This window comes from Globicephala melas, chromosome 4 (genome assembly GCF_963455315.2).
Source record: "Globicephala melas chromosome 4, mGloMel1.2, whole genome shotgun sequence".
In the NCBI taxonomy this organism is placed as follows: domain Eukaryota; kingdom Metazoa; phylum Chordata; class Mammalia; order Artiodactyla; family Delphinidae; genus Globicephala; species Globicephala melas.
Window position 1 is genome coordinate 31,834,357 of NC_083317.1, and position 12,803 is coordinate 31,847,159.

The 12,803-nt window shown below is 36.8% G+C and overlaps 1 protein-coding gene across 12 annotated transcripts in view; it reads right to left on the reverse strand.

The window, feature by feature from the left end:
• Window positions 1-1,093: 1,093 nt before the first annotated feature.
• The window catches only part of ROBO1 (roundabout guidance receptor 1), a 1,111,527-nt gene continuing 1,099,817 nt past the window's right edge, over window positions 1,094-12,803 (reverse strand). For all 12 annotated transcript variants that reach the window (XM_060297918.1, XM_060297919.1, XM_060297925.1 and 9 more), the window contains 3 exons: window positions 10,269-10,577; window positions 3,540-3,733; window positions 1,094-2,081 (listed from right to left, as the gene is read on the reverse strand). In XM_060297918.1, the coding sequence (XP_060153901.1) occupies window positions 2,067-2,081; window positions 3,540-3,733; window positions 10,269-10,577 (518 nt within the window). In that variant the 3' untranslated portion in view covers window positions 1,094-2,066. The remainder of the gene's footprint in view (window positions 2,082-3,539; window positions 3,734-10,268; window positions 10,578-12,803) is intronic.

Genomic DNA, 12,803 nt, shown 5'->3' on the forward strand with positions numbered 1-12,803 from the left:
AACCTTTTGGATTTACATAATTTTCTTGCTGACAAAACATAAGTAGTCCAAACTTTACAAGTCAGATTTATCGTAGTTGAATTCTGACTATTTCAGAAATAGGTTAACTGAAATTCAGATTCATACACATAAACATTTTAGTACATTTTTAATATTGACAAAGTTACTCTCTGATTAAACGACTAACTTTTAGTTTATGATTCATCTTATATCTTTAATTTCAGAAAAGTAAAATGAGAATTTTTCCTTACAAGTAAAACCTGGCTGTTCATAAAAGAGAATTTTTACGCATTTGATAATACAGTGGTGACATGTTAAGACAGCACAACTCTGTGACTAAATGGAATACATTTGATAACACAATGCAAAAAAAAAGAAATCAACACAAGAAAGAATGATGTATTTGAGAACATTTTTAATAAATAATGTGACAAAATTACTTTTCTGATTATTGGATTTTCAGTATGCAAAATTATGGCTAAAAATAAGAGGCTTCTTACATGAACATAATGAAAACATTAATCACATGGATTGTTCCCTTAGTACTGCACACCTTTTCTATGTAAATTTCAAATTATCTAAATGAACACATTTAGTTTTTGGTGAACACCACCTTTTTTTTTTTGTGGTTCAGTTTTGTTTGGCTTTGTTTTCCAGTGGGGTCAGGCCTGATACCTATATTTGAATAAATGTACATTTTTTTTCTTCAATAGCACCAATTATAAAGTCAATGAAATTTATATAATGACAAAAAAAGGATCATAAAAATCTACAGTCAGAGGGCATCATTTGGCAATTCAAAGCAAGTAATGCGTCTATTTGAGCTTATAAGGAAATCTTGTAAGTTTCACCATTGGCCACAACAAACTTAAACCTTTTTTTCTTTAAGTCCGGGAAAAGTAAGAACCATTGCGTACATGGCCCACAATAAAGTATGCACGTTACTTCACCATCTGTCATCATTCAAATATTCCAAATACAAACATAGAGCATTAACAAAACAGGTTAAAAACGCTTCTCAACATTTTTTTTCAATAAGACAAAAAAGGTTAATAGTTACAATGGTTTACAAATAAAGTTTAGTGATTGTGCTTTTAAAACCAAAAAAAAAAAAAAAGATTAAAAACAGTGCATTACAAAAACAAAAATCAAACTTCCTTAAGTGGCACTTCTGAAATTTGAACTGACACTACCAGAAGAAATTTAGGCCAGTTAAGATAGGGATGTCCTTATTCAATTGGTCATTAAAAACATCCATTTGTTTGTAATATGCATTTATAATTGCTTTTTGATTGAAAAATAGAACAAGGTTTTTGCTAGGCTGACTTATGACAATGACTTGACAACCAGATATCCAACTGGCTTACCCCTACCTATCCAAAAGTACATTTCCAATAAGAATATACTTCAATGATTGAAATGAAGACAAAGTAAAGTACCACCAGGGGTTGCAAAGAGTATATATTTACAATGTTTCTACCCCATTCAAATTGTTTGTGGTTGTTCTGCATTTGCTACGTATTTTTTTTTTTCTCCCAGCAGAGGGTGGTATGAAAGACTGATTTTAAAATCATGTTAAAATGAAGTTATGTTTTAGTTTGCATTAGCAGTTGGTTATAGAAAGATTATATCTTGAGAGCCCTTGACATGAGGTTGATTAGTCAACTTTGTATCTTTGATCAATATTTTGCTGTAAATTAGCTTGGTATATAAGCAGTGCAATGCCACATCTCAGGGGCAAAATGCAAAAGAACTGTTTTGTTCTCTCCTGCTGGCTGATGACTGAAGCAAGAAGACAAATACTTCCCTTGCCGGAAGCAAGGTGTAATGATTTGTTCCAACAGTGAGGGGAATAGGGAGGTTCTTCGTAAGGATAGGGATCAAACAACAACAATAAAACCCCAATAAACTTTAAAAAAAAATGGTATTCCAATAAGAGGAATAAAAACGACAATTTGTACACTCTGATTGCACTGAACATTTTATCTGGCGTCATATGTCATCAGACACGAGGCATCTTGAGTGATAACTTTCACATTAGATCTCACAAGCCTCTCTGGTTGTCTTCAGCTTTCAGTTTCCTGTAAGAGATCAGTTCTTGTTAAATTTTAAAATAAATCTTAGAGTATTGTCCTATTTCATATTTAATTATATGCTTTTATTCTTATAATTTGTGTTTCTTCATTCATTCACTAGCTACACTAGAAAGTGCTCATGGCAACATATTAATTTGTCAATTTTAGCTGGTTTTGATAGCAAATCTAATAGTTCTCTAACAAGTACTAAACTGTGTTCCACACAGTGTCTGGGTGTTGGCAGGTGTGGCACAGGGTGAGAGGAGAAGGAAGAGGCCAAGTTCTTTACTCCCCCAGCCTCAATTCAACATTATAGCTCAATTTTTATTGGTTTTAAGTAGTAGGTTGTCTATGATGACTTTTTTCCCCAAAAGGGCTCTTCTAAAGAAAAACAATCAAAAACCTAAAAAATAACTTTTCTAACAGCATTTGCAAAAGGAAAGCCTTTTTTTTTTTTTTGCGGTACGTGGGCCTCTCACTGTTGTGGCCTCTCCCGTTGTGGAGCACAGGCTCCGGACGCACGGGCTCAGCAGCCATGGCTCACGGGCCCAGCCGCTCCACGGCATGTGGGATCTTTCCCGGACCGGGGCACGAACCCGTGTCCCCTGCATCGGCAGGCGGACTCTCAACGACTGTGCCACCAGGGAAGCCCAGGAAAGAATTCTTATTCCAAACCTCAAAATCAAGATATTGATATATTGGGCATTATAGAAAATTCAATTTGACATAATTAATTATAATTTTTCATCTTCTATTATAAAAAGTATTAGTTTAACACTCAACTTAAACAATCTGCTTGAGATTAAATGTATTTGTAAGATAAATTTGTCCCCAGCTTGTTTTTTTATTAAATGATGAAAACGCAATCTTAAAAACAGGAGATGATTTTATAATATGATGTGATTTACTGCCAACTCTATCTTAAAACACTACCTATAGATTCCAACAAAGGAGTGTATCTTTGACTCAAGAAGATTGGGAAGGTCAGTGTCAAGTATCAGGTTCCCATTTTCAAAAGACTGAAGATGAACGAGTTGGCCAGGTCATCCTGATTAACTCCAGTGATCACTAGGGTGGCAGGTAACGCAGGCAAAACACCCGCACTCACACCTGATAACTCTGTCACTTTATTGGGTTTTTATAACCTACTGTAATATTATGAATCATAATTATCTAGATCAACAGTTCTTATATCCTAACAACATTTTTGCCATATATATTTCCTATGTGAATAGCTACAGATAAATATGAACGCTAAGACCTAAAAACAAGCTGTTATTACCATTTAAAACTTTGGAACACATTTCAAAAAAATCATTAAAGTCTCAGAATTTCAGTTGCTGGCATCAGTGACAGGGTTTGTGATGAAACAGTAACATTTCTGTAGACTGATGATGTTTTTAACTTTGAGACTGATATAAAAACTAGTCTAATGTTGGGAAACTTGAAAAAAATTATAGATACCTCTAATTCTTCATTATTATCTTCTCTTTCATATCCTCCAAGAACTTGCATTTCTGCAATATTTCTTCGACCTACATTTGCTTGTTCTCTTTGTCTGCTTCCTGATCCTCTTGATGACATTGAGCTTGAAGAACTAGGATCTCTGGGATTATTTGATGTCGGAAAAGTAGGTCTACAGTAAGGTAGAATATCCTCTGTGTAATGAAATATAATAAGTGCGTATGAACACCACTGTACATTTCATTGTATAATGTATCACTTGTGTCTGTAATTCTGAATGGGGAAACATCAGTGTTTCTGAGGAATAAATGAGGACGTTTTATAACAGTAATGAACAAGGCAGCAATGTCTTTTGAAAATAACAACCTTGCTGTTTTCCTAGTAGTGGTTGGGATTTTTGTTGACTCTACTCATAAGCTCTTGTCTACCTCAAATTCAGTTGAGATCAACATCCTTAAAAGAGGGAACCCAAACCTGGAGTCAGACATGGCTTCCAGTTCTATCCTTAACCATGTGATCTCCCATTATTTTAGGCTTTAGTTTCAACTTTTCTAAAAAAGTGATAATAGTATCTACACTCAGAGGAGCTGCTAGTGTTGATGTGAAAACAATGTGAGACATTCTAATATGTCCCTATGTAAATTATGAAGGAATTATAAGGCATTGATAGAAAAAAAGCCCAGTCTTCTCGAATCACCAAAACAGAGCCAAGCCCGGATTCACTTCCTAGATGCCAATTACCATTTCAATATCATATTTTAAATTGTGAAACCCTGATTCTCAAAAGCCTGACATCATTGCTAGCTTCAAAAAACAAGCCACTCCAGGGGACCTCCCTGGTAGCGCAGTGGTTAAGAATCCGCCTGCCAATGCAGGGGACACGGGTTCAATCCCTCGTTCGGGAAGATCCCACATGCCGCGGAGCAACTAAGCCTGTGCGCCACAACTACTGAGCCTGTGCTCTAGAGCCCGTGAACCACAACTACTGAGCCCGAGTGCCACAACTACTGAAGCCCACATGCCTAGAGCCTGTGCTCCGCAGCAAGAGAAGCCACTGCAATGAGAAGCTTGTGCACCGCAATGAAGACTAGCCCCTGCTCGCCTAGAGGGAAAGCCTGCATGCAGCAACAAGACCCAATGCAGCCAATAAATAAATAAATAAACAAACAAGCCACTCCAGCTTAGTACTGTCTCCTGAATTTCTAGCTCCATACTGCTTTAAATTTGGTGCTGCATCTATTGATGCATCTTCCGACTGCTCGCTTCTCTCCAAAGCCTATCCATTCTACCCTTTGGACACCAAACACATAAAAAAAAAGCAAAACAAAACCTCTTCCTCATGCCCTTTTGTTTTCCTCCTCTAAAAGCTTCCTCTACGGCCCACATTACCTGAATGAAATCTGATTTCCCCTAAAGTTTCCACTGCAGTTCCCTGCAGTGGAAGGAGGAAGGTTTGCCTTTAGCTCACTAACACCAGCTCTAAATCACTGCTCCTCCACAAAAAACATCCTCCTCTTGTGAGGGCCAAGCAGTCGAGTTACGTAGCCTGTGTAGTCCACCCTGATGATACCTTTTTCCTGTTCTATTCATCACAACTTTAGTTCCTGACGCAGACTTCTGACTCTCTGGGGTTTCACAGTCCATGTGGACCACTACACCTGCACCCTAGCTTCACGGCACTTGGTCCTCTGTGACCTTCGTCTTCAGTCCCTGTTTCATCCACCTTCCTCTACTGAATTTAGTTTTTGACAAACTACATTATGACAAAATATCTCATTTGCTAAAAGCTTTCCCCTAAGTCTGTGCTCTACATAAATCAATACTTTATCTACTGATTGCTTAGCAAAGCTTCTTGAAAAGCAACCTGGACTCAATATTGGTCGTCACAACTCCCATTCACTTTGTATCCCACTGAAATCTACTTATGCCCACATTACTACAAGGAAACTGAGAAAATTCACTGTTGACTTTGATAATGCTAATCATGTTTCAGCCCTTACGTCTCTGGACTTCTCACTGCCCTTCATCTGAAAACTACTATCAATTTAAACATGACTACTCTCTTAGCTCCTATATCCCTCCTTCCTTCCTGGCCAATCTTCTGTGGGTTCTTCTTGTGCAGATGCCCTTATGTTGATGCCCTTCCTGCAGGTTTCTGCTTTTGGTCCAGCGTGCGCACGTGCACACGTGTGTGTGTGTACAGAAAAACCTTTTTCTCCACTCACCCTGGGTGATTTCATCCATTCTCTCATACTGTAAACTTTTCTAGAATACAGCTGCCATGAGGGCAGATATTTTTCTCTGCTTTGTGTACTGATACACTCTCAGTTTGACATAGAATAGGCCATCAGTAAGTATGCTGATTGAATGAATGAGTGGCTTAACTTTTAACTCATCATGATGAGTTATTAATTTATATTTCCTGAACTCTGCCTGGTTGGACACTTCCCTCTTGAGGGTCCCTCAAACTCCACATGTTGAACATTGACTTCATCATGTCCACTTCTCTGAGATTTCTTCCCTCTCTGTATTCTCTAATGTAGCCAATGACATCACTCATCATTAAGATACCTAAGACAGAAAACTGGAATTATTTCAGGATCTTCCCTCCCTTCCAACAAACCTTCCCATAACCCTTAAAATGTATCTTTTCCACACATTCAACTATATAACATGTAAGGATGATTTTAACTCTAAGAAGTTTCCTGAATTTTCCCACTCACTCATCCCTGCTCCCACAGCTTGGTTTATATTCTCTACATCTCTTCTGGGGGTTGAAAATATCTTCTAACAGGTCTCTGCTTCTTAAGTTATTTCCCTCTAAACTGGCTTACTCAGGCACCTTCCTTTTATAGTAACTACAGGCTCTCTCTGATTTAAGCTTACGTTTACTGCAAGAGCTTCATTTTTACCACTTTACCATGTTTAATGTCTAGTAATACTGAATTTCTTACAGCCTCTTCAATGTACCTCAACCTTTCATGCTGACTTTCTCTTCCAGAACAATCTATCCACTCTTCTTACTTAAGCTAAATTCCACCCATCCTGGACACTCAGCTTCTGGGTCATTTCCACCAGGAAAGATCAAGAAGTCTTTCTTTATATTCCATCTCCCACAAGACTGGGCTAATTTTCTCTTCTCTGGACTCTCAAGTATCAGAGCATCATAAACATTAACTGGGCATATAGCCTGAGAAAACCATAATTCAAAAAGAGTCATGTACCACAATGTTCATTGCAGCTCTATTTACAATAGCCAGGACATGGAAGCACCTAAGTGTCCATAGACAGATGACTGAATAAAGAAGACCTGGCAAATATATACAATGGAATATTACTCAGCCATAAAAAGAAATGAAATTGAGTTATTTGTAGTGAGGTGGATGGACCTAGAGACAGTCATACAGAGTGAAGTAAGTCAGAAAGAGAAAAACAAACACTGTATGCTAACACATATATATGGAATCTAAAAAAAAAAAGTGGTTTTGAAGAACGTAGGGGCAGTAGGGGCAGGACAGGAATAAAGACGCAGATGCAGAGAATGGACTTGAGGACACAGGGAGGGGGAAGGGTAAGCTGGGATGAAGTGAGAGAGTGGCATGCCCATATATGCACTACCAAACGTAAAATAGGTAGCTAGTGGGAAGCAGCCGCATAATACAGGGAGATCAGCTCAGTGCTCCATGTCCACCTAGAAGGGTGGGATAGGGAGGGTGGGAGGGAGACGCAAGAGGGAGGAGATATTGGGATATATGTATACGTATAGCTGATTCACTTTGTTATACAGCAGAAACTAACACAACATTGTAAAGCAATTATACTCCAATAAGGATGTTAAAAAAAAAATATGAGTATACCTGTGAATCTATAGATACCTGTCTCCCTCTCTGACTATAAGCTCCTTGAGGTCAAGCTTCATGTTTCCGCAAAAATCTCAGAACTAGTACAATGCTTAATAACACAGTAGATGTTTGATATATGTAGAAATAAATTGAACTAACTGAGGTAAATATCAGCAAAAATATCAGACCCTGAAGTCTAGAAGACCACTCTCCTTAATTAAAAATAACCATTTGTTACACATGTAAATCAGGGAGCCTCTTTTATTATAAATAATGTAAATTGAATTATGAAGGTTAAAATTATAGCAATGTACAGAAATGATAATTAAAAGACACATAATTTCATCTCTTTGTTCTAATTATGCATACACCAAGATCTTTCCGAGTTGTAAAATTTTCTCCTGAAGAACTGAGCTTACTTTGGAGGAAGGTTGCCTATGAGCAGCAAATTGGTCTGCACTTTCAGCCAGACATAAATTTCATAATTTATGAATCACTACTTGGAGTATAATCACACAAAGTTAAAAGTTCAGATCAGCTTTGGCTTAACTGACAAAAACAAGCAAAGTTTTTCAAACTTCAGATTGTGGTGATGTCACCAAGTACTCTGCGGTCACATAGGAATGCACAGTGTTACCATCATTTCACGGCTGAGTCCATGCCTGGATGAGGGATTCAGGCTTCTGTCACAGAACAAAGTGAAACTGTCTTCCATATTGAAAGGAAGTTGCTAATGACCAGATGCCCGTAGTAAATAGAACAATAGATTGATGTCTAATCTTACCAAAGTACAGCTTTGAAAATACAGTTGTAGTTAAAGTGCACTTACAGCCTTCTAAGATTCATTTCCCCATCCTTCTTTCCTGATTCCTTCATCAATCACCTTCCTTTTCTTGTATCTCTTCTGCCTAAATAGTTTCTTCTCCTTATTCTATAATAATGTTCAAATACACTATCCTAAAACATTTTGACAGATTCTGCCTTCCTGTCAAACCCTACCTCGACCTCTCTTCTCCTTCCCAACCTTCTGCAAAGAGCCCATACTCATCACCCCTTTCCACAACTTCCATTCACTTTCCAGCCCCCTACAGGCAGGATTCTATTCTGACTACTCCACTAAAAACAGTTCTTTTAAATACAACCCACAAAAAACATTTTGTAAAATCTGTGTGTCCTCCACCCATTCTCTCACCCTCACCCCCATTCACACCCACCTTTCACTTCTGTGGCATTTTATAGTCCTTCCTATCTTAAAATTTCTATCTCCATTCTTTCTAGGATACTATTATTTCTAGCTTGGATAGCTTGATTATTTTATATCACTGGGTAGATCCACCTCAGTTTCTATATAGAATGTCCCTCTGCCGAACATGTAAGTATGTATGTATGTATGTATTTTTATTGAAGTGTAGTTGATTTATAACATTATATTAGTTTCAGGTGCACAACGGAGTGATTCAATATTTTTATACATTAGGCTCTATTTAAAGTAATGGCTATATTCTCTGTGCTGTACAATATATTCTTGTAGCTTATTTATTTTATACATAGTAGTCTGTACCTCTTTATTCCCCATTCCTATCCTGCCCCTCCCCCTTTCCCTCTCCCCATGGGTAACCTTTAAATACAATCATCTCTGACTGTGGTGTGTTGGAGAGAGCTCACTTGTTCTCATAAGAGCTCACTGTACTCGTCTCCTCCCAACTCCACATACACTGATTTCATAGTAGTAGCTTGAAACTAGCCATTTTGGGAGTAATTGCACAACAGAAGTAAGCAAATGGCTACAAACTGGAGGTTTGTTTTGTTTTCTTTCCAGAGAACTGATTGTTAAACATTATCTACCGTATCACTCACTGCAAGATAATTTAGCTTTTGTAATTCAAACAATTTTCACCTCTGTGTTGCTGGTTCTAAAATCCACTCTCTACCTACAACCTTTCTCCTGATCTTTAAACTTAGTTCTCTAAGTTCTTATTGATTTTCTTCATATCTGTGTTCTTGTCAGTACCTTAATCCATTCATAACTGAAGTTATTTTCCACAAGACTTTTTTCCTTTTCCCCATTCTTCTTTACATTGGTTAATACAATTATGTTCCACTAGTCATAGAGAGCCATCTAGTTAACATCTGAGTAACTTTTCTTTTACTTCATTAGTTCATTTTACTTTTTTACATTCAATTAGTCACCAAGTCCTATAAGGTCTACCTCTGAAATGCCTATGTAGCTTGTTTCTCCTTCTAATTTGCATAACTGTTTTAATTCAGTGCTTTCATATTTTATACCTAGATTATTTTGCAATGTTCTGATACTTTCAGCTACCCAATTCCCGACTCTTCCTTCACTGTAGAGTGCTGTCACTTATTTTTTTAAAACACAAATCTGATTATGTAATTTCTTGATCAGATTTTTGGCTGGCTCATCACTGCCCATATCATAAATCCCAGACTCTTCAGAATAGTATTCCCTGCCTTCCCAGTCAGGCTAAACCACCTTTCTAGCTGTATCTTTTACCATTTGTCCCTGTCCCCAAGTATCTAATTCTCCAACCAAACTGTAAATAAGTATTCATCAAACATTCATTTTCCCACTTTCATATTTTTTCACCACTAATTTCCTTTGCCAGATATCCCCTTCTCCCTGTTTAACTTGTGGAAATCATGCTTTCCTTTAAAATTCAACTCAGTTGGCACCTCTCCAAGGAAGACTTGCATATGTCATGTATTAGAATTAACTGTATTCAAATTATCTGGGAGCATGCCTGTCTCCTCCAACAGAGAGCAAATTTCTAAATCTCACCCTTTGCACAGGATCCTAAAGAACCTAGCAGAGTACCATGCAAACATGTTCAATCTATATTTATTGGCTGCTTGACTAAATCAGTACCTTGGATGAGATGAGTCTTTGCTGGTGGAAGGTCTCGTTTTGCTGCCTTGTTTCCTCGTCCTTTCCCATCATTTTGCTGTTCCTGTGCTTCTCTGGGGTCACCTGGATTTGGTCGCATTTCAGCAACTTGTCTTCCATCCAATACTTCTCTCCCCTTGTAACTGCCTCCTTTTCTCTCTGATGATCTGTCTGTTCTCGTTTCTATGGAAGGGAGTTTTGGCACCATTACAGGTCGTACCTCCAGCTGTGCCTTGGATTGGGCAGTGGGTGACTTTATAGCAGGAGGTGGCACAGGAGGAGGTGGAAGATCTAAAAAGAAATATTTAAAATACTGTAAAAGTTTGCCACTTATAAAGTTGTCAACATTAGCATTGCCATTAGAGTCACATTCAACTGTGAGATAATATATCTTAAATGAACTGGAACAACTGAAGGCAACCAAGGAATAAGATGACCAACAATTTTAATGTACTCTCATTTTTATCTAGCACAGGAATATTGAATCATAGAGCTGGGACTTAGAGGTTATCTGGTCTTGGGATGGCTACCATGGTGGGTATGTATGCCATAACTTTCTCTACTGCAACCACGGCAGATTTTCCCAATTGATTTCAGCGTAATGTTGCTGATTCCAGATGGATACCCTTACGCTTGAGGCAATCACTTCAAATTGACTGAGGCTGGCACTTGAGTTGAGACCTATTTGCCATCCCTAATCCACCCTGAATCCTTTCTCATTTTGTAGATAGGGAAACTCAAACACACAGATCTTAAGTTATTTTCCAATCTTAAAGGTAAATATGATCAGAACCAGGACTAATGCCCCCAAATTCTTAATTTTTGGTTCAGTGTTGTTTATACTACTATTTCATTCTATCGGATGTTCACAATCTACCATTCACTGATGGGATCTCTCCACTTTGTATATGCACCCACAGATTTTAAACAAGATGATCACTAGTATAAATATAATTTAATCTATATCTATAATTATATATTAATATATTACACATAATTGGATATTATATATAATTCAACTTCTATTATAGACATACTTAAAGATAAAATTAGGCATAAAATTTGATTTCTAGAAAATTCATTTCCTTTAAGTGGTGTTATTTTTTAAAAATGACTCCTATGTACATACTCCAGGGAAAAGAAGTAAATAACCTAGTAATAGCTGGAAAGTTAATAGAAGACTATGAATAGCTTCCAGTTTTAGGCTGTTCTGGTGTAGTCTGGAGGATGGATTAAAAGGAAAGTCTTGAATCCAGGAGGCCAAGAAGTTATTTTAATAGCTCAGTAAGTAATGATAGGAGATAGAATTGTATTGTTGCCTGTTCAGATGGAGAGTAGATATGTTTGAGAAAGTAAAAGGAAGAAAAAATCAGTATTATTTAATGATCAATTGAATATAATAGGGGAAGACTATCCATTAGATAACTTTTAGGATTTTTGCCATAGTTGACTAGAGGAATGAGAGAAACATCTCTGAAGATGAGGAATATAGGGGTGAGGAAGAGATGGTTTGTAAGGGAAGAACGTGAGTTCTATTCTAGAAAAGTAAATAGGAGGAGCTTTTGAAGTATCCAAATAGAGATGTCCAGCAGGTCGTTGTACATAAAATCTGAATTTCAAGGGAGGTCAAAACCAGAGACACAGAGATTTGGGAATTATCAGCATAGTTTTTTTCGTCATGACTTTAGAAATGGTAATGTTTCCATATTTGCAGAGAAATGTCTGTGTGATAGAATAAGTCAACTAAAACATGTACAGAACATGTATTAAATGCTTAGTTATTACAAACTTAACATTAAGATTTTCCACAAAAAATATACACTCACATGGTAAAAATTCAGAAGTACATAAAGACTAGGAAATACAATCCTTTATACCTCCCTACCTTCATTTCCAATCCTCAGTATTGGTGCAGAGGTAATCAGTTTGAATAGGTTTTTATAGATCATTCCAGAAATTATTTATGCATCTAAAGCAGGGCTGCCAAGTTGCAAAACTCCAGGGAACACCATTCACATTAGGAACTATGTAAAATGGCCACATCTGGGATTGTGTAGAGTGGCTGTCTGCTTTCTTAGTAACGTAAAAGGGATTGCACTTTTTTCACCTGTGTAGTTGTATACATTTTCATATGTGTACATATAATTACCTCTTTTTATGAAAAGTTTGTATAATGTTCTGTTTTATGAATATATCATTATTCATATCAATCCCTACAGAGGAATATTTAGGTTATTTCCAGATATTTTACTATTATTAGCAATGGTCCACTGACTATCATTTACATATACCAGCATAATAAACTCTTGAATATTAAAATTGTGCCTTGAAAGTTCTTAATATAATAGCAAATTAAGGGTTCTAGGAAGCAACAGTTTTAATCTAGTATTTCTCATTATTTTATTTTTTTAAAAAATAATTAATCCTTTTCTTTTGTTCCTTAAGTAGATACGAATTTTTAAAAACTAATTTTCTTTTGACCTTATGTGCTATATAACTAAGGCATTAGAATTTGTT